The sequence below is a fragment of the Salmo salar genome, chromosome 15 (assembly GCF_965601325.2).
Source record: "Salmo salar chromosome 15, fSalSal1, whole genome shotgun sequence".
Lineage (NCBI taxonomy): Eukaryota > Metazoa > Chordata > Actinopteri > Salmoniformes > Salmonidae > Salmo > Salmo salar.
Window position 1 is genome coordinate 58,918,980 of NC_138305.1, and position 22,749 is coordinate 58,941,728.

General features: G+C 42.2%; 1 protein-coding gene and 1 non-coding gene across 2 annotated transcripts; one reads left to right on the forward strand and one right to left on the reverse strand.

The window, feature by feature from the left end:
* The first annotated feature begins 252 nt into the window (after window positions 1-252).
* Window positions 253-17,210, forward strand: trmt6 (tRNA methyltransferase 6 non-catalytic subunit). Its single transcript, XM_014145144.3, has 12 exons — window positions 253-545; window positions 920-1,050; window positions 1,161-1,270; window positions 1,860-1,951; window positions 2,054-2,137; window positions 2,328-2,452; window positions 14,552-14,722; window positions 14,846-15,018; window positions 15,122-15,207; window positions 15,962-16,064; window positions 16,522-16,608; window positions 16,723-17,210. Exons 1-12 carry the CDS (start codon window positions 439-441, stop codon window positions 16,882-16,884), a joined length of 1,431 nt encoding a protein of 476 aa, XP_014000619.1. The 5' UTR covers window positions 253-438; the 3' UTR covers window positions 16,885-17,210.
* A 353-nt stretch (window positions 17,211-17,563) lies between these two features.
* LOC106571742 (uncharacterized) lies at window positions 17,564-19,476 on the reverse strand. The gene is made up of 3 exons (XR_014380642.1): window positions 19,305-19,476; window positions 18,984-19,082; window positions 17,564-17,739 (listed from the first exon to the last, which is right to left on the reverse strand). It is a non-coding gene; the product is annotated as an uncharacterized LOC106571742 (transcript).
* Window positions 19,477-22,749: the final 3,273 nt, after the last annotated feature.

Consider the following 22,749-nt stretch of genomic DNA (forward strand, 5'->3'; position numbering starts at 1 on the left):
CGTAGCCGGTAAAGAGAGTGAGATTTAGTTTAGAGAAAATTCGATTATAACGTTCTACAAAAGCCACACTTCCGCTAGTAGTCTTCTAGTCACAAACGAAATTGACACCTAACGATATTTCTGAAGTCGATTTCCCCCCTGTTTTCACGACCACCTATCGGAAGCTAGAAAATCCTCGTACTTCTCTACCATTGGAGGATACGCTCTACGAACAGCAATGAGCCAATCAGAGTCGAGTATGGTGAGCGATTGATACAGCGTCGACTAATCGTCCTGAATGCTAAGGAAATGCAGACTAGCACGTGGGTAAATTCAGTAGGCGATCTCTCCCAAAAATACTTGATTTCAGTACATTACTATTGCCTTTGGTGATTTAAAACTCACATTCTAGTGGGTGAAAGGTCGGCTTTACTACTAAGCTGGCTATCAAGCTTTCTAATGGCGGACAATGGCGATAATGACTCCCAGCACAGAGTGAATGAGGGTGACTACGTAGTACTGAAACGGGGAGACATCTACAAAGCTGTACAGATTCAAAAGAAAAAGTGAGTCCTTGCACAACTTTGCACATGCACAATCACATTATCTGTTGATTTGCGTTAGCTAACAATGCTTCACAGTCAAGTCAAACCTTTTGCCTGTACTAATGTTACAAGTTTGCAAGCTATGTCTTGTTGATTAGCATTGTCCAATTGCCATCATTGCTTTCTAGTTTGCTAGCTAGGAGTAGGATACTCAGCCAGGTAACGTTAACGTAACATTTGTACATTTATAGAAGAGAATGTCATGTTGCCAGCTTCAAGCTGGATGACATATTGGCAGTACTCCAGTTGTGCAGTCAGTATAGTGTATCATAGTGGACTCGCTGTGTGTCATTGTGCGTTTGAGATTATCTGACATGTCGTCTTCCCAACGCCAGGAAAACTGTATTTGAAAAGCAGTGGTTCTTCCTGGACAATGCAGTGGGGGAGTTGTATGGGACCACCTTTGAAGTTGTGACTGGTGGGACACTGCAGCCACGGAAACCTAAATGCGTTGAGAGCTCTGCAGGTAGCTACATGCCAACAACAACAATCTCCATTATTCACTAATTCCGGTAAGGATTCAGTTGTCCAGGCACAGAGTTGATGTCTGTGTCTTGTTTTTGTGCGTCTCTTTAGATGCCAAGGAAGCAGGAACAGACAACAGGAACATTCTGGATGATGGGAAATCGCAGAAACTCACCAGAGACGATATTGAGACCCTCAAAGAGCAAGGTCTTAAGGGACAGGTACGTGCACCTCTGGATATATGTGGATTAGTTGTCATTAGCCGGAAGTGGAGATCCTGGACTGGCGTGGTTACACGTGGTCTGCGGTTGTGAGGCTGGACTCTATAAAATGACATTGGTAGAGAATTTAATGTTAATTTATCTGGCAACAGCTCTGGTGGACATTCCAGCAGTCAGCATGCCAATTGCATGCTCCCTCAACTTTAGACATCTGTGGCATTGTGTTGTAACAAAACGGCACATTTTAGAATGGCCTTTTGTCCCCAGCACAAGTTGCACCTGTGTAATGATCATGCTGTTTATTCAGCTTCTTATTATGCCACACCTGTCAGGTGGATGGATTATGGCAAAGGAGACATGCTCACTAACAGGGATGTAAACAAATTTGTGCACAACATTTGAGAGAAATAAGCTTTTTGTGTTTATGGACAATTTCTGTAATATTTTATTTCAGCTAATGAAACATGGGACCAACACTTTACATGTTGCATTTATATTTTTGTTCAGTATACGTTGAAGTTATGGTGAAAGTTTTGTTTATGTTGAAGATGCTCCTCTGACTTCACGTTCCCATTTCTCCTCTCCATAGGAAATAGTCCAGCAGCTGATAGAGAACAGTACAACATTCAGGGACAAGACTGAGTTTGCACAGGAGAAATACATCAAGAAAAAAAAGAAAAAGTGAGTCAGTGGAATATAGGCCTACACACTCCAGGACCAGGGTTAGTGATGAATGAAATAGGCTTTCTGAGTTCTGAATGTCTTGTGTTCTGTTCCCTCCAGGTATGAGAACAGTGTGATGGTTCTAAGGCCCTCCTGTCGTGTCCTGGCTATGATGTACCACGGCAGAGAACCAGGGAAGATATGGTGAGTGTTGCCACCATGCCAGCTAAGTCATACCTAGGCCTATTTGTAGGGCCTGATGTTTCTCCTGGCTAGGTCAAGTGGTCAGGAAAACCTCTGGGCCCAAATTCAGTTTTCATTGAGAGAAGTTCCTTTCTATATTGTATGTTGTTGTTGTAGTAACCAAGACTGTGTCTCTGCCTCCCTCCTCCAGCCACCTGCGGTATGACACCCTTGCCCAGATGTTGACTCTGGGGAATATCCATGCAGGCAGTAAGGTGCTGGTGTTTGAGACCTGTGCTGGACTGGTGCTGGGGGCCGTCATGGAGAGGATGGGAGGTAACTGGACTATAGAAATGTCTGGAGGTATCATGGATAGACCTGGCATGACCTGCATCTAAAATGGCACCCTATTCCCTATATAGTGTAGTAGGTTTGAACAGAGCCTCAAAAGTAGTGCACTATGTAGGGAATAGGGTGCCATATCGGACTCAGACATGATGGCTTAATTCTGCATGATTTATGAATTAGGTTTGCTCTGTGGCAAGCCGTTCTGTTCCCTGTCTATGTTTACCATGCTCTGACTGCCATGTCAGCAGTCAACTTTTTATGTAATACATTTCAATTGGAAGGTCCTGTAACGAATAGACATTTTTTTTCATTACATTTTAGTCATTTAGCAGATGCTCTTACCCTGAGATACTTAGTTAGTGCATTTACTTTAAGATAGCTAGGTGGGGCTAGAGCTGTTGCGGTGGCCACACCGGCAGTCATGGGTCATGACCGCAGTAAAATGCACTCTGGACCAATGTTTAGTCTAAGCTGCGTGTGTGCACACAGTAGCCCCGAGACTGCTTCGCAGCTCCCCCAGGACTGCTTTATAGAGCGCAGAAGAAATATCAGGCCACTGAGAGAAGCACGAGATTGAACTTCACTTAACTTTCTAGCGGTTTCCCTGAGAGTTAACACTATCAACGTTTCCCTTTCCTGTGGCAATGGTGATATAATCAACGCAATATTAGCCACTTCCAATGCAACATAACGAAACAAACAATGCAAGAGATTTTGTTGTAGGCAGAACGCATCAGAGTAGGATTCTACACAGACCGTTGCGGCATAACCAATCAGAGCTGCAGTAGGCCAATATGCAAATAGACCATTGCCATATATGGATCTGTCCCATTTACTTTGAACTGGACTGTTGATAGCTGTGGTCGTGAGCAGGGCTGTGGCGGTCACAAGTTTGTTAGCCGGTGATTGCCAAGCAAATAACTGTCGGTCTCACGGTAATTGACCGTTAATTAACAAAAACACGTTTAGCATCTCCTGGCTTCCACACACAGCCTACAAGCCCTTTTAAAAGGTCTAATAAATCCATGTAATATGGCCTACATACACCTTCACAATAAATCCATTATTTATTTCAAAAACGAAGAGCATGATATAAAGAAAATGTAGTCTATTTCAGAAGAACAGAATAGCATAGTCTGAGTTGTCCTTATGTTATGTCTGATGTGGCTATGCCAAATAGCTGTGGGCTACACTAGTTCATTTAGCAGACAAGATTTGCTTAGAATTCCGTGGCCTTATTTTATAGTATGAAGAATTGAACAAAGCTGAATAAAATATATTTTCTCCAAACAATTTGAGGGAGTGCGCACATGAGGCTATTATGTGTTGAGCGGTTAACAAAGAAATAAGTACTCCTATATGCTTAATTTGGAGTTACTAAACTAACTTTTTATTTGTTCTACAAACGTTGGGCTATATGTTTGGATTTTTAATACATTGTAAGACTGCATGATGAGACTTTAATGATGATTTGAAAAAAGTTGCTTGAAAGGCATGAGCTCTGCTTTGTTTTTTACCCAGGCTGTGCACACTTCATCAGTCTCTCATTCACAATTTGACAAGCACTTTATAATTCCTCAAATTTCACGGCGGTATCCCCTTTGTGGCCGTAATGCACCCTAAAAAAAATCCATGCTTATTGCGGCCCGGAGTGCTGCGTTGTGCCTTCCTCCGTGAGTCTGCCGCGCAATTCGAAGTGTCTCTCACTCACATAGGTCTTTCTCACAGGATACAAGTGAAGACAGACACATTGGGGACGCAACTGCGTGCGTCCTTATCCAATTCCGAGGTGCATATTGAAGATATTGGAAGAACTCTCCACATTTACTTTTCGTTAGGCCTACTCATCTTGTTGGCTAACGGACAGCATGTCAATCTACTATCCCCTATAGTATGACTTATTCTGTGCGAGAAATAAATATTCCAAACATAGTCTGGGACAGTTGTGGGATGCGATAGATCCAAGATTAATACAACCACTAGCATCAAAAAAACTTTTTTATGCAATGTGGCTGACGCAACAGATCAGAACATTTAGTGTAAAATGTTGATGAACTATTAGGCTATTTCCTCACATTATAAGCACAGCAATGCACACATGGTAGTAGGCTATAAGCACTAATGTTCCTTGAGCAGAAAACACCGTTATCAAAAGTAACCGCAAGTGCAATTATGCATGTAATGCTTTTATTATAAATGTGCATTTTTATGGTGAAAATGATCTTCCCCAAACTTGAAACTCACGTGCTGCTTATATATGCCAGTTTGGCTCTACACCCCTTGTAAAGCAGATTAATGTGCTTAATTTTAAGAAGTTATTTGGCCACTTTAGTTGTGATACAAACCTTATTAAAACATATAAGCTTATGGGCTAGGCTACAGGAGGTGTGCGACTATGATTTGAAGAAGTCGACAAAAAAAGGCATTGTTTCTTATGCTGTGCATCATTCACAAGTGATAATATTATTTTCTTGTTTTTTAGGTATTTTCCTTAACTGCATTGTTGGTTAATGGCTTGTAAGTAAGCATTTCACTGTAAGGTCTACACCAGTGCATGTGACAGATACAATTTGATTTGATATAATTCACAAGTGATAGGCTAATATTGTCACCCATCAGACTATTCTTGATTTAATCTTGTCTTTACATACTAAGTAATATATGTGACATTTGTTTTGATTTAGAATGGACCATTATCATGCACCTGTATCAAAACAGGGGCAGCGGGAAAAATTACATGTCATATATGCACTTAAATTGCAAATGGAGGTCGCTTTTCCCCGTGGTTTATTTTCATGTCTGCCAGGTAGGCTATATTCATGTTGTAAATATCAGCAGTGTGCTTAATATTAGGAAAGTTGAGAAATAAATATAGTAGGCCTAGTCTATAGAAGCTGACGGGATGCTCGTCTTTTTATTAGCGGCCATCACTCTGTTTTCTTCCGCAATTGCATAGCCTGTAGAAATGTTGCGCAACATGCGCTCATGGGCTCTCATTAAGTGTTTGATTAGGTTTTCCAAACATTTGCATTGATGTCAGAGCGATTAGAGTGCTGAGTACCAGGCAGTTAGCAAGTTTGGTAGGCTACTAATGACCAGCAGCATCATCAGAGCTTGGAGAAGCCTAATTACCATGACTAAACGGTCATTTGGAATTTGACTGTCTTCATGACTCGTGACCGCCGGTAGATGCGCTTGTGTTGAGATCAAAGCAAGAGCTGCATATAGCCACGTGTGCACGTTTTGTTCATATCCTTTGCTAGTTATTGAGTTATTAGCCCACTTAGATCATTTGTAGGCAGCAATGGGGGAGTGATTGCTTCCTACAAGAGCACAAAACGTGTGCATTTCTAGACGTCTTTGAAAATCAAGTCAGGTAAAGTCATTTTTTTTGTCTTAAAGGGGCAGTGTTGTATTTTGAAACAGGGTTGAATACGTTAAGTGGCCAATAGGCAGAGGGTAGCATTATTTGTCTGATTCTCTGTAATAATGGTATGGGAATAATAATGCATTTTACTTTACATTTTAGTCATTTAGCAGATGCTCTTATCCAGAGCGACTTACATTTCATACATTTTTTTCTTTTCTTTTTTTCGTACTGGTCCCCCGTGGGAATCAAACCCACAACCCTGGCGTTGCAAACACCATGCTCTACCAACTGAGCCACACAGGACCACATATTTTGTAGTGGTTTCTTCCATCAAACAACACAACAATATTTTCAGTCACCTCCTTGTCTGAAGGACAAGTGGATGAACAGGTTAATGTCAATCCCTGCATGTTTATTTCAAAAGTCTCATGGAATGTAAGCCTGATCAAATAGCCACGATAGCCTACTTGGCCACTGTTAAAACTGGAACTTAAAGTGGGTACAGCCTCTGTGTTCCCAGTAAACGCGTGCTGGAAGTTGCACAGAATTTTCACAACGTTGAAGTTTGTGCTCAGCAGACCTGAAATTTGCTCAGTGCCCTAAAATGTGCTTTGGACATGTTGGTACCAACTCGCTAATTACCATCAGGTCGCTAATGACCTGGTACTCAGTGTTCTATTGTCCCTCTAACATCAGTGCTATTGAAAATCACATCAAACACTTATCATCCAAACAGTATCATGCTTTTAAAGCTCACCTCACTGTGATGATCAATTTGAAGAAAGAAGTTTTAACCAGTTGAAACTGAGTAGAAAACATGGTCGTTGTAGAAGCCTCAAAATGAAACGGACAGCACTTTCTAAGGTGATGATTCATTCCGTAACGCCCGTACACACATTAGAACTTATGCAGACGCATAGGACTATATATGAGCCCAAGGCTGAAAATACCTGAATTAAAATAATGGTAAACCTGAATTTAAATAAGGTTTGAATTTACCGCATATTACACACAGCAGAAAAACAGAAAACGGGTTTCAGATGTCTTTGGTACATAATTGGTCTAGCCTATACTCCAAAATTAAACAAATTATAGTAATTTCCTTTAAGTGTGGACTGTACTATGCATAGGCTACTGGATTGACCGGTTACCTTATGCTACTCTCCAAACTTTCTACCCACGAGTCTGGGAGGGAATGTATAGCCCTAGGTGATGCTGTTGGTTCATTGATTGTGCCGGGGGGCTTAGTTGGCCTACAATTCTAGAGAATTTGATTTTGAATGGCCTAGTAATAGTGAATTTTGTATATTTTCATAATTAATAGGCTGACACATTACCTTTAGCTATACAGAATATCTCCCCACTGTGCTTTTCCATCTCACTCTCTCCTTCATTCCATTCTCGTGCATGCAGAGCAGTGGAGGCTGCTGAGGGGAGAACGGCTCATAATAATGTCCAGAACGGAGCAAATGGAATGGCACCAAACACCTGGAAACCGTGTGTTTGATGTATTTGATTCCATTCCACTGATTCTGCTCCAGTCATTACCATGAGCCCATTCTCCCCAATTAAGGTGCTACCAAACTGCTGTGGCACAGGTGGCCTGTCAACAGTTTAATGAAATATGTTCTGTTGTGAAAACATGTTACTATTGATGTTCCCCAACAGATTTAACTTGTTTTCCCAAATAAAGCACTGGGTAGCTGCAGGAACAGGGTCGGAGAGCACATAGCATACAGAGTTTGGGGGGAATATAATTTGTCGCACAGCGAGAATATGCTCCTCAAACAGTGGTTGATGTGTGAAGGGAAATACAGTGTCATGAAAAAGTATATTCCCCCTTTCTGATTTTCTCTATTTTTGCAACACATTTTTTTTACTGAATGTTATCGGATCTTCAACCGTAACCCAATATTAGATAAAGTGAACCTGAGTTTACAAATAACAAAACAATTTCATACTAATTTTATTTTTTTCGTTAACAAACTTATACAACACCCAATTCCCATGTGTGGAAAAAGTAATTGCCCCCTTACACTCTAACTGGTTGTGCCATCATTAGCTGCAATGACTGCAACCAAATGCTTCCTGTAGTTGTTGATCTGTCTCTGACGTCACTGTGGAGGAATTTTGGCCCACTCTTTGTGGGTTTTCAAGCATGAACTCCTTGTTTCAAGTCCTGCCACCACATCTTAATTGGGATTATGTTTGGACTTTGACTAGGCCATCCCAAAACGTAAAGTTTGTAGCTTTTTGTGTGTGTGTGTTTTGGATCATTGTCTTGCTGCATGACCCAGCTGCGCTTCAGCTCACAGATGGATGGCCTGTCATTGTCCTGTAGAATTCTCTGATACAGAGCAGAATTTATGGTTCCTCCTATTAAGGGAAGTCGTCCAGGTCCTGAGGCAGCGAAGCATCCCCAAACCATCACACTACCACCACCATGCTTGACCGTTGCTATGAGGTTCTTACTATGAAATGCAGTGTTTGGTTTTTGCCAGACATAATGGGACCCATGTCATCCAAAAAGTTGACTCAATTTTGCCAAAAAAGAACCTGGAAGCACCTGGATGATCATCAAGAATCTTGAAAGAATGTTCTATGGACAGATGAGTCAAAAGTTTAACTTGGGTGACATGGGTCCCATTTATAGTCGCATCGTGCAGCCCATATGTTTGGATTTCTACGTCATTCTAAGGTTTGTATCATTCACAACTTAAGTTGCCAAATAACTCTTAAGTCTAGCGTATGGGACTTGTTTCAAATGATCACTTTTACGCTCAACATATCCACTTATCCATATGCGCACTCGATCCGGATTGGGAAAAATATATTTTCTATTTTATTCACCTGAGTTTAATTATTTTCTTCTCACTATAAAATAATGGCACTGGACTTATAAGCATATCTTGTCTTCAAAATGCACAACCCCACAGTCTATGGCATGGCACTGTGACATCACATACAATAGGCCAATCATATTCTGTTATTCTGAAATACATTTTCCTCATCATAACGTTTCTTTAGATCTGCCTAAAATAAATCATGTATTATTGTGATATTTTCCAAAGGCGTGCATAAGCGGCTTGTATGCATTGAGGCATGGAGATGCTAAATGTGCTGATGTTAATTAATGGTAAATTACCGTGAGATGGGCAGTCTTTTGCATGACAATAACCGGCGGACAAAATTTCATGACTGCCACAGCCCTACGTGGCGTATTCGGACCCCTTGACTTTATCCACATTTTCTTACGTTACAGCCTTGATCTAAAAGGATAAAAAATATAATCTGCATAATTTACACACAACACCCCATAATGACAAAGCGAAAAGTTTTTGTTTTGCAAATGTATAAAAAATAAACATACCTTATTTACATAAGTATTCAGACCCTTTGCTATAAGACTCTAAATTTAGCTCAGGTGCATCCTGTTTCCATTGATCATCCTTGAGATGTTTCTACAACTTGATTGGAGTCCACCTGTGGTAAATTGATTTGATTTGGAAAGGCACACACCTGTCTATATAAGGTCCCACAGTTACCAGTGTATGTCAGAGCAAAAACCAAGCCGTGAAGTCAAAGGAATTGTCAGTAGAGCTCCAATACAGGATTGCGTCGAGGCACCGATCTGGGGAAGGGTACCAAAAGATGTCTGCAGCATTGAAGGGCTCCAAGAACACAGTGGAAGAAGTTTGGAACCACCAAGACTCTTCCTAGAGCTGGCAGCCTAATGGTCACTCTGCTAGAGCTCCAGAGTTCTTCTATGGAGATGGTTGTCTTTCTGGAAGGTTCTCCCATCTCTGCAGCACTCCACCAATCAGGCCTTTATGGTAGAGCGGCCAGACGGAAGCCACTCAGTAAAAGGCACATGACAGCCCGATTGAAGTTTGCCTAAAGGCACCTAAAGACTCTGACCATGAGAAACAAGATTCTCTGTTCTGATGAAACCAAGATTGAACACGTTGGCCTGAATGCCAAGTGTCACGTCTGGAGGAAACCTAGCACCATCCCTATGGTGAAGCATGGTGGTGTCAGAATCATGCTGTGGGGATGTTTTTCAGTGGCAGGGACTGAGAGACTAGTCAGGATCAAAGGGGACAAATTAATGGAGCAAAGTACAGAGAGATCCTTGATGAAAGCCTGCTCAGGATCTCAGACTGGGGCGAAGGTTCACCTTCCACCAGGACAATGACCCTAAGCACACATCCAAGACAACGCAGGGGTGTCCTTGGGTGGCCCAGCCAGAGCCCGGACTTGAACCCGATCGAACATCTCTGCAGCGACGCTCCCCATCCAACCTGACAGAGTTTGAGAGGATCTGCAAATAAGAATGGTAGAAACTCCCCAAATACAGGTATGCCAAGCTTAGAGCGTCATACCTGTCATGACTCTCCTGGTTGAGTATCCAGCCCTCAGATCAGCTTGGCAAATGGCTGACTGACAGCCAAACCCCATCTGTCCCACAGGAGAGGAGCGGGCTGCTGGGCTGGTTTTGACACCTTAACACTCTGTCATAAATTAGGGAGGAGGGCAATTTCTCTTTTGCTCTCTAATATTACCAAAGCAATGCCTTTGTCCCCTCAGAAGACTTTTTCCGCCAAAAACTATAACACCCAAAAAGTGAATATTGGAACAATATTTATGTAATAGGAATGGTCAATGGGGATCTAAAGAATAGTCATGTCATATTGTTTATTTTGTGATGTCATTAACTGTATAATGAAAATACTGTAACTTAGGAAGGAAACCCGTTTCGGCTGTTAAGTTTCCATCCAATATGATGTTAAAACAATATGAAGAACGATTAAACTATTTTTGTTAAGATGGGAGTGTAATTTTAGTTTTCTAACGAGATCATAGTTTTCATATCCCTTGCACATTAACTAAGCTACGCCCCAAATGAGTTCAGAGGAGCGTGTCAGTGTGATGGAACCGCCCTTTCTGACCAGAGTGCTTAAAAGGACTCGCTAAGAATTAACATTCAGACCAGCAGACGGACAGCGTGAGCTCAACGTTACGAATGGTTGAAACTCAGACTCAACACGAGGTGAGAAGATAACCTCCACACGAGACCAGAAACATTCAGTCTGCAGCTGTGCATGTGAAAGTAGTCCCAGAACTAAAGACATGAGGTGGGAAGGAAGAAATCTCATCTCAGACAATCACTGGCGCATCTGAGCAGGTATTCTACTTGAACACTCCACTACCAGAGAAGCTCTACAACTAAGAAGGACATTGTGACCTCTGGTGTACAATCCGAGCCTTACACCGATGCATGAACAATAACTATCCTGTCCACGTAGAAGGGATGATTGGTTCAACAGAGATAGACGACGAACAAAGACATCTACGCGTTAATATGTACATTGCATTTCTTATCGAATGGGCGTTGGTTAGGGTATTAAGTATTCTGATTACTGTGAGCGTAGTTTCCAAATGAATGTACGATAAGTTTGACTCTTTTCGTCTCTCCCTCTCTTTATCTACCCCTCCCTCTCCATATGTGTAACAAGCCATCACATTGTGTCAGTCCACTAGGGCCTTTTGTCTCGTGTAAGTGTGTGTGTATTCTGTGTTTATTATTTAGTTAGTAAATAAATTACTTAAATAAATTTGTGTTGTACTGAATGATCCGAAAAGGCTGGGGTTCTTGCAGATTCAAGAGGTCTGCAACGTTCAGAATGAGACTGATATGAATGAGGTAATGATTAATAAATGACTGTTATCGATATATCTTACAGATACCATCTCCCGAATTAAACTCAAGATGATAACTCGTTAAACAACTTCTTCCATGGTGCCCCAAATTCCTAATGAGTTAATTGCTACATGAATAATTGAATTGTAACAATTAAACATAGTTTGATTCGATAAATAACAGTCATCACAATAATGAAAGTCACGTCACGACATACCCAAGAATACTCGAGGCTGTAATCGCTGCCAAAGGTCCTTCAACAAAGTACTGAGTAAAAGGTCAGAATACTTAAGTAAATGTGATATTTCAGAATCTTTTTTTCATTTTGCTAAAATTTCTAAAAACCTGTTTTGCTTTGTCATTATCGGGTATTGTGTGTAGATTGAGGGGGACGGGGGGGACGGACGGACGATTTAATCCATTTTAGAATAAGGCTGTAACGTAACAAAATGTGGACAAAGTCAAGGAGTCTGAATACTTTCTGAATGCACCGTATCAACGTCATAGTAAACATTTTCCCTCAAAATAGCTATCAGCAAAGTCAGCTAATAAGGGGGGGGGGGATTTAAAGTGCGAGTGTTAGTTCACGAAAGCCATTTTTTTGTTCGGGTGGGGAGTGGTGCAAGGGGGATGCTGTGGGATTATTTAAGATACTCTTTGAAGAGGTAGGGTTTTAGATGTTTTCGGAAGATGGGCAGGGACTCTGCTGTCCTAGCTTCAGGGGGAAGCTGGTTCCACCATTGCTGCACAATACAGCCCTATCTGACTAAGATCACAACATGGTGTCAAAAGTGCTTCAACCTGATCAAATATAACACAGGAGAGATTATTTCACAGAAAACAATAATGTTCCTTGTAGAGAATGATATATCGGGCTGATGTTGGCCTTTTCTAGTCTATCGGCCCTTCTTCTGCGAGTCTACATATCAAAACTGCTGCAATGCCAGCTGCCACTCATCGCCTGAGCCACGAGCACTGCACATTGCTGAGGAATGTCTAGCTGGGAAAATTAGCAGCAGCAGCAAGCTAGCTCTTTCTTCAACAGAATGGTACAGTATTGATGGATGAATTGACACATTGACCAAAATCAAACTCCTGTTGCAAATATTAGATTAATAAATTCACTAATTAGGCTTGTGTCAACGTGCCCAGACATGGATGCAATAAGCAAGCTTACTAGCTAAGCAGATAGCTATGTGACCTTTTAGGAAAGATTACTCATCTGTGGTGTTGGCTAGCTTGCTATATTAGCTGGTTAGATAAACATAATGTTAAGATATCAGATAGGAGCTGTTAGCCAACGTAGCTAGCTAACGTTAGCTGGTTACCATTTTGAACGTGCACCAAGTGAAATGAGCGATGGAGGGAGATGTGATCGGGAGCCGGAGTTAAGGTGTCCGGTGAGGGTTTTTTCAGCTGTTCAGGCACACACAAATGTCTGTAGCAAGCCGAAGTTTGTAGCCGAAGTCTACGCCCCATTGTCTGTGAATGGTTAACAGTAGGGATTCTTCAATGAAGTCTTTGATGTCATTCAATGAGAGACAATTGATTTTCATGCAAATTTTTTCATTGAGAAATACTGCACTGTAAAATTGCGTGACTAAAATTAATGACAGATTCCTTGAGTTATTTTAGATTAATTGTGACTTTTGAGGAAGTGTATACTGGCTACGGCGTCTCAAAATGCACATACAGAGCTATTGCCGCTTTTTTCTCAATTTTCAAGCGGTCTTTAAAGCGAATATGCAAGCACACTCGTTTGGTTTGGTTACCCGACTTGGGCTAGGCGCCAGCCGGACTGAAGCATGCTGACACCTTTACAGCCTCGCTCTATTCAGGCGTAGCAGTATGATCAAGTCTCAACCCGCTTATTTCTTGACGGATAGCTGAACTACCCAATTGAGTTGTTACGAGTTATCGTCCTGGCAGCTAAAAAATACAAACCTTTTCCTGATCACGGAAATTGACAAAAATACTAATTTCATGAGCATTCGTGATCACAAATCATGACGTTAAACCCATTTTTGGATTGAATACGTTCTTTTAAATTCTCAAACTAACAGCAGTGCCTATATGATGTTCTTCCATACAGGCGTGACATGCTGGAGTGATGCTTATTTGCAAATGTTTTTGATCAGTAGGCTAATATGGAAGGCAAACTGATTGTTTGACATCGGTAGCACCATAGACTCCACTGATAAGCCAAATCAAGTTCAATAACTCAATGTATGCACACACTGCTATTGAATATGCTTTCACCTGTGTTGTGGATAGGCTATATCTTGATTTACTCAGTTTAGGGTTCCCATTGAAATAAAATGACCGTTATTGTTATGTAGTTAGATTGGTAAAAACAAAGTCAGATGTTTTGTTTGATTTTAAAATGTATGCAAGGATCATCAACTATATTCAGCTGCAAGCCGATTTTGTCTTGAGAGGATGGTCGGGACCGGAACATAATTATAAATAATTTGTCAACTGCAAATTGACTGCAAGAAGCCCGAACAGATATGTTTGACTAAAACATAATAATTTCAAACCTTGCTTACATTTGGATGCGATCATGTGTCTCTATGTTATGTGTGGGAATACTTATTTTAGATTTCTTAAATTAAAATCACTTGGAACTGATTTACTGGAGTTTTTACAGCCTTATGTCCAACAATAAAAATTAAAAAATGTTGTGGATACTCACACCGCCATGAACAGAAGCGTGTTCAGAGTGAGCTGAGTGCAGGGAGCAAGTGGCAGACAGAAAGGAGCAGCTAATGATTTCGGCTTTCAGTCAGGGCCTTAAATTTGACAGATACAATCGAGGTAGGGTGGGGCATGAACGTCGCGGGCATGGGTAGGAAAGGTCGTACTCAACGGATGTTGTAGAGCATGAACCTGCAGAAGCGAGTCACTGCTTTGATGTTAGCAAAGAAGGGTGTTGTTCGGGGTCACGCCAAGGTTCTTTGCACTGGGAGGGTGACACTTCCATCTTCATATTCTGTCTCTCTCCGCTCTCATCCAGGCTATGGGTCAGTGGTGCAGATGTACCCAGGAGGAGGTCCTGTGAGGGCGGGGATGGAGAGCTTTGGGTTCCCCTCCCACTTCCACGACACGCTTCATGAGTTCCCCATCTGTCACGTCAACGCACTGCTGGCGGGGGCACTGGACACAGAGGCCAAAGACATAGACGCAGGTGTGCGTTTGTGTTTATACTATGAATGTAATCATTTAATAGACCAACAAATGCTATACCAACAAATGCTATACTATCTTATCTATTGAATTGATCAAATTTTTTTGTTTGTCACAACTGCAGATTCCAGACAGGCCAATGGGGACAAGTCCAACCTGACCCAGACTGACCCAGAGAAGGCAGAAAGCAAGGAGTGCAGCCCAGACACAGAGGACCAATGCATGGAGACTAGTACCAGTACAGACCCTGCCGCGGACAAGGAGAGAGAGGAGAGGGAGAAACGTAGAGAGATCAGAGTATGACAGCACATAGTAAAGCAGCAGTGTGTTCCAAAGATTTGTTCAACTTAGTCTGATCAGTGGCACACAAATGGAAGAGCAACCGTGTGTTGTGTTTTAGGGCCAGGAGAAGAAGGTGAAGATGGAGGAGAAGAGGAAGAAACTAGCTGCTGCTGCTGCCGTGCTGGAGGGGAGGAACGCCGACGGGTCAGTCTGTTCTCTCATCTCTCTCACCCCCCCTCCACCATTTTTCTGTTTTAATAACACTTGGCAACAGTGAACTCTAGACTTGTTTATTAAACCATTAATAAGAGGTAATAAACATGTATGAGCGCTAATAACCAGTATAACAGCTCTGTGGCACTAAGATTACACCCCCTTGACACGTGAGTTAAATAATCTGTGTAAATGATCACAGTGACAATTTCTGCTCTGTCGGCATGTTGGTGTTTTCTTGCACTGTCTAAAATCAGTGAAACATGTCCACGCTAACATCTCCGTGTCCGCACAAGACGAGCAAAAGAGGATTGCTCAGCAGTTATCTTGATCAGACGTGCGAGAGGTGTGACATGTCTAGTTAAAGACGATTGATGTTTGGGCTTACAGCACATGTCTTCTCATCCGGTTTTATTGATTCGTTTTTGGGGGGAAAGTTCGCGTTTCTCCAGGTCACCTTGAACAAATCCCTTGTCTTTCTCTGGACAAAGCACACTTTAGTGCCACGGCGGCCCCGTTCCCATACTTTTTAACAGGCCTTCTTCATTCCATCCTCCCGTCTTTGAAGTACTCACTAATCTTACCCAATTGGTTAGGCAAGGGCTTTCATCTGTCAAGTTTTGCCAGCTCAGTTTTCACCGGGATGGAGGATGGAAAGAAGAAAACATGTTCATAGTGTTTGAACAGGGCCCCACACTGGTAGTAAAATATGTGTTTAATACCTCTTGTTTGTTCTCCTCCTCAGGTTGGTGATTGCCAGTCGGTTCCACCCCTGTCCAGTTCTACTGGGCCTTATCAAGTTCCTCGCCCCCTCCAGACCCTTTGTAGTGTACTCTCAATACAAAGAGGTATGCTTCCTAGTAGTGCTGATGACGATACCAGTATTGCAATATTTTTTCCATGGCAAAAATGAAAACACGAAGCAGACCAAACTCTTTGCTCCTTTAAAAACCTGCTTTGTGTTTTGTTTTCTTGTCACGATATTAAAGAGTATTGCGATACGTGCATCGTCCCGGCCCTACTTTCTAGTGTGTGTCGTGTTCTTAATAATGTAGCGTATTTAATAATCTTCTTACTTTACAACCCAAACTTTGTGTACTACAGACCCTTCATAGTTTGTTGCCAGTAGACCCTAGTGTACTGCTATTATACATTTATTGTCTTTCTCCAGTGGGAAATCTCCTATCAAAACCACTGATAAAACAGTCTGTAATCTAGTCTGGAGTTATGAAATATCACCCCTGTCATGTTCACTCTGTTATGGCCTTCGTTGCTCCTCTGTTATTAAATCTCTCTCTCCCACAGCCTCTGATAGAGTGCTATACAAAGCTCAGGGAACAAGGCGGAGCAGTCAGCCTGCGACTCACCGATTCCTGGATCAGACATTACCAGGTATAATCATTTTCAAACTGAACTGTATCTCTGTGGAAGCATCCATGTTTGTAGTACCAGCACTAGCTTTTACCTCTGACCTCACTTCCTGTCTCTGTGTTTGCGTGTGTGTAGGTGTTGCCTAACAGGACGCACCCCATGCTGCTGATGAGTGGGGGCGGGGGCTACCTCCTCTCCGGGACGACCGTTGCTACGGATACGCCGAAGACTGGCTCAACGAGAGGAGAGGAGCCAGCCGCAAAGAGACTGAAACTCACAGAGACAACAGAGGGATAACACTTAAAACTATTGCGGTCACCCATTTGTTGTGAAATGTATATCATTGATGACATTTAACTGTACTTGTGGGATAGAAGGACTGAAATCTCACACGCTTCCTAAGATCAGTTATATAATTATTTGGCGGTTATTGAGCCCTGGAGCTGCTCTCCAAAGCTCTTAGCTCCAAAATGCAGCATTTCGTTATCATTAAATTTTTTTGAAGAATGTGCCGTGGTGTAATAAAGAAGCCATTTTGTTTTCGCAGACTCATCCCGTAACGCATCTGTGTATATGGATTTCAATAAAATACAGTGCTCTAAAGACACTATTACTGTTGATAAGCCCTGTGTTCATGAGGTATTAAAGTTCTTTGTATAATTGTTTCGAAGAAGGAAAAATACTGAGATGTTAGGTTTGGTCCCGGGATATTAATTTTATTAAATGCAGACTGAAGAAACAAACAACCATTCAAAAGTTAGAAGAAAACGGCAATGCATACTTTAAATATATATATAGAAATCTATGACAAATAAGCAAAGCATCTGTTTTAGCTTTGATATTATCTAATAGAAACTCAACGGTCTCCATGCTGATTCTTTTGATAACTTTTGTACCAGATTTTTTTTTATTTAACCTTTATTTATGTTGATGTTATCACAGCAGAATTTGTGGCAAGTCTCAATTTTTTTTTTTTGTTCTCCCACCTCTTCGTCTCTTTAGTATTTTCTTATACAAGGTTATCACACTGAGCTAGTAGTTTAGCATCCCTGTCGGCCTGTCCACTATCTATTTGCTCCTGTTTTCATGCATCTTCTCAGCAATTTTCTGTAGCTCCGTGTCCATAGCTGCTAGGTTTTGCAGCTCCTTCTCCTGAAAACACACACACACACCGTGTTATTATTGCTTAATTACATCGCTTCATTTAGGCTACTATCCTAGGTAGAAAAAGCACTGATGAAATTGTGAAACCTCTGAAAAACTACATTTATTGTGTGCATTGATCCCTCTTCGGGTACAGTGCAAGCCCTTCAATAAAAAAAAAACTTTTATAAGACCATATTTCACACCACGTAACCGCTGCTCCTGAAATCTGACTCTCTTAATTAGCCATTACTTTCCCTGGATCTTAATACGGTCAATAGTGTAGATATTCCTACTGCAGTGTACAGGACGCTAATGCAGTGTGTTCTGAAAACTGTCAGGATGAAAAAGAATAGCCAACAGTCATCCATTCTCTCCCCTCCCCATTGTATTCCATCGCTCCATCGCAGGCGGTAAAATGGCCCGGGCCGCACCACTATCAGCTCTAATAGGGGTGGTTTGGCACGGTGGGTCGTGAGGGCGCCCTTAGGAGAGGGGATGTACTGTAATTACGGAGGTTTTGGTGCAATCGCTGCTGCAGCAATAAAAACCGCGAGAGAGAGAGAGGAAGAGATGCGCTTTTCTCTGCAGCTAGAAGCACAGTCTCAAAGCCTGTGATTTTATTGCTTTCAGATGACTTCCACAGTGCAGAGGACACCATTTATTTCAGGGACACACATCTCTTATTTAGCCTACTCCTTCTGATCCTTTTGAAGCCCGTCGGTGCCAAACAACAAGGAGTTGCAGAGGAATATATTAATAACATTAAGTTGCTTAGTATGCCACAACCACTATTTAGGAGGAGATGCTCTGAGTCAAAGGGGGCCTTTCTCTGCATGTGTTTGTACCTACACTCATTCACACACAGGTTTTTTCCCTTCTAGAATATCGAGGCTCATTTTGAGATGTGAAGCCTCAACCTGAGCCAGGTCTCCTAGAGATAAGCATATGGTTTCTGTTATCCAGCAGAGAGGGCAGTCTCTTTCCACAGCAGACTACAGAGAAGGCAACATCCAATATTGGGCATTCATAATTGTCATGGCTTGCCATGTGTTTTCTTACTTCAATAAAAAATAAAATTTGTGTCTGTGTATAACAGCATAAAACATCCCAAACTTGATAATTCATTTCAAGAGATCTAATCTGAGAAGTTCAATATGATGCTTATGATAAAGCCTAGTAATTCCCCATTCATAAAGGTCAATGTTCTGTGTCATGTCATGTTACGTAAAGGTATTGTGTGACGATGTTACCTCCTCTGGGGTTAGAGGTATGCTCTTCTTCCTCTCCTCCGCTGGCTCTGATTGGCTGGCCAGTTGGTGCCTCTTCAGCAGCTTTGCCAGTTCCTCCATCTTAGCCAATCAAATCACATCAAATCAAACTTTATCGCAGTAAAACATCTCTGTACGATAAACAAGCAAAATAGAAACAGTGGAAGGAAATACAAGAAACAAGTGTTTAGAAACACTATTAATCAAATCAACACAATCATACAAACTAAAAAAGGATTACAATCTTTGACCGTAGGCCAGTCTAACAAGATATCTATGTTATCATCGGTGGTACATAGAAACCTTATGTGTTGGTGTGAGTGGCTCTATGCTTCTCTTCCACCAGGCGGGGTGGTAGTATCCTCTGTACGCCCAGGGAGAACGTTTCTCATATATCTCCCCCTCCCCCAGGAGACGACTCTCCTCCTCACTCCTCTTCTCCGCCAGGTACCTGTCACACAAACACCAGCAGAACCTGCACTCAGGGTCGTTTCCCAGACACAGATTAAGCCTAGTTCTGGACTAAAAAGCATGTCTTTGGCTGTGTCTAATATGACTAGAGCCACATAGACATAGTGGCATTTGAGACGTAAGCTACGTTTCCATCCAATTGAAGACAGGTTTTCATGTGAGTATTCTAAAATCCGCATAAAAACAATATGCTCATTTTCCCACCAGAGATGTCCATCAACTTCACTTGCTGCAGAAACAAGGCTGTGTGAGATGACATAGTGCACATAAAACATATTTTTGCTGTTAAATTACTACAAAGCTGATTCAAGTAACAAATGCTTGATGATGAGTTGGTTATTTAAATCAGCTGTGTAGTTCTAGGGCAAAAACCAAAACGTGCATCCAGGGGGGCGTCAGGACCCAGTTTGAGAAGCCCTAATCTAGCCAAAAACGTGCATATACAGGATGGGTATAGCCTACATACCTGTACATTATTAGATTATTATGAACAAAAGAGCAAGATTATTTTTATTTGTCAAACGCCAGCCAACCATCGATGATCATGTCACCAGAATAAGACTCTAGATATTTATTGGAAAGGAGCATCAAACTCATCACGTTGCACTTTCACCACCCTGTAAAGTTATTTCTTCTGCATGCTTTCCGGACGAGTAGCGTTGGGAGGATCACACAATGTCATCGCGTGACTCCAATTTTACTTTGAAATGCTGATTATATCAATATTTGCGCATGAATGACTGCGTTCCCATCTACATTTCTCGCATAATACATTTTGTAGATGCATGTGCTGTCTTTTTGTAACATTCTTATGGGTGAAGATTTATACCAGGCCGCCCGCAGACCGGCAACAGGCGGGGACATTTAGTTTTTCTTTAAGAAATACTGTAAAATCACCAGGAATTCATTAAAAAAATAATATACTGCTCAAAAAAATAAAGGGAACACTTAAACAACACATCCTAGATCTGAATGAAAGAAATAATCTTATTAAATACTTTTTTCTTTACATAGTTGAATGTGCTGACAACAAAATCACACAAAAATAATCAATGGAAATCCAATTTATCAACCCATGGAGGTCTGGATTTGGAGTCACACTCAAAATTAAAGTGGAAAACCACACTACAGGCTGATCCAACTTTGATGTAATGTCCTTAAAACAAGTCAAAATGAGGCTCAGTAGTGTGTGTAGCCTCCACGTGCCTGTATGACCTCCCTACAACGCCTGGGCATGCTCCTGATGAGGTGGCGGATGGTCTCCTGAGGGATCTCCTCCCAGACCTGGACTAAAGCATCCGCCAACTCCTGGACAGTCTGTGGTGCAACGTGGCGTTGGTGGATGGAGCGAGACATGATGTCCCAGATGTGCTCAATTGGATTCAGGTCTGGGGAACGGGTGGGCCAGTCCATAGCATCAATGCCTTCCTCTTGCAGGAACTGCTGACACACTCCAGCCACATGAGGTCTAGCATTGTGTTGCATTAGGAGGAACCCAGGGCCAACCGCACCAGCATATGGTCTCACAAGGGGTCTGAGGATCTCATCTCGGTACCTAATGGCAGTCAGGCTACCTCTGGCGAGCACATGGAGGGCTGTGCGGCCCCCAAAAGAAATGCCACCCCACACTATGACTGACCCACCGCCAAACCGGTCATGCTGGAGGATGTTGCAGGCAGCAGAAGGTTCTCCACGGCGTCTCCAGACTCTGTCACGTCTGTCATGTGCTCAGTGTAAACCTGCTTTCATCTGTGAAGAGCATAGGGCGCCAGTGGCGAATTTGCCAATCTTAGTGTTCTCTGGCAAATGCCAAACGTCCTGCACGGTGTTGGGCTGTAAGCACAACCCCCACCTGTGGACGTCGGGCCCTCATACCACCCTCATGGAGTCTGTTTCTGACCGTTTGAGCAGACACATGCACATTTGTGGCCTGCTGGAGGTCATTTTGCAGGGCTCTGGCAGTGCTTCTCCTGCTCCTCCTTGCACAAAGGCGGAGGTAGCGGTCCTGCTGCTGGGTTGTTGCCCTCCTACGGCCTCCTCCACGTCTCCTGATGTACTGGCCTGTCTCCTGGTAGCGCCTCCATGCTCTGGACACTACGCTGACAGACACAGCAAACCTTCTTGCCACAGCTCGCATTGATGTGCCATCCTGGATGAGCTGCACTACCTGAGCCACTTGTGTGGGTTGTAGACTCCGTCTCATGCTACCACTAGAGTGAAAGCACCGCCAGCATTCAAAAGTGACCAAAACATCAGCCAGGAAGCATTGGAACTGAGAAGTGGTCTGTGGTCTCCACCTGCAGAACCACTCCTTTATTGGGGGTGTCTTGCTAATTGCCTATAATTTCCACCTGTTGTCTATTCCATTTGCACAACAGCATGTGAAATTTATTGTCAATCAGTGTTGCTTCCTAAGTGGACAGTTTGATTTCACAGAAGTGTGATTGACTTGGAGTTACATTGTGTTGTTTAAGTGTTCCCTTTATTTTTTTGAGCAGTGTATATTTAGGAAATCTGTTCCAAGTTTCCCCTCGAATAAAGAAAAGACACATGCGATCGTGTCTCAACGTATGATATTATTGTTAAATACAATTTATTTTGGGGGTTAGCTGTTGTCAATTTACAGCAGGGACTATCAATTATATTTTTACCAAATTCTTATTTTCATTGACAGCCTATGTTTACTGCCTTGTTCAGGGGCAGAACTACAGATTTTTCCTGTGCCTGCTCGGGGATTCGAACTTGCAATCTTCCGGTTATTAGACCAACGCCGTAACCACTAGGCTACCTGCCGTCCTATATTCAGCCATGGGAAGATTTTTTTGTTGCGCGGATGGTCGGGGGGCTGGAACATAATTACAGGTAATTTGTAGACTGCAATTGATCACAAGAAACCCTTACAGATATAATGTTTGACTAAAACATAATCATTTCAAACTTTGCTTACATTTGTATACTATCGCGTGTCTCTCGATTATGGGTGGGAATACTTGGGAACAGATTTCCTAAATTAAAATCACATGGAGCTAATTTCCTGGTGTTTTTAGTCTTTTTTGTCCAATAATGAATTGTTATTATAATTTATTTATTTACTTTTGCTCTGAAAACTTGGTGGGCCAAATGGCTCACAGGCCGCCATTTGGGGAACTCTGATTTAATTATTATAATTATGTACCGGTGCCCCGCCCATCCCGCGGCTGAGGCTAGTTGACTCCCCTCATACACTCCTGAAAAACAGTTTCTGAAAGAAAAAAAGATGAATAGACAGATAAATACA

What these genes read in the sequence shown, in the direction of transcription:
- trmt6 (XM_014145144.3), top strand. Translation starts at nt 439, where the DNA reads ATGGCGGACAATGGCGATAATGACTCCCAGCACAGAGTGAATGAGGGT. An exon ending in CGTCATGGAGAGGATGGGAG is followed by an intron (nt 2,453 to 14,551) that starts GTAACTGGACTA and finishes GCTCTCATCCAG; the next exon opens with GCTATGGGTCAGTGGTGCAG. An exon ending in TGTACTCTCAATACAAAGAG is followed by an intron (nt 16,065 to 16,521) that starts GTATGCTTCCTA and finishes TCTCTCCCACAG; the next exon opens with CCTCTGATAGAGTGCTATAC.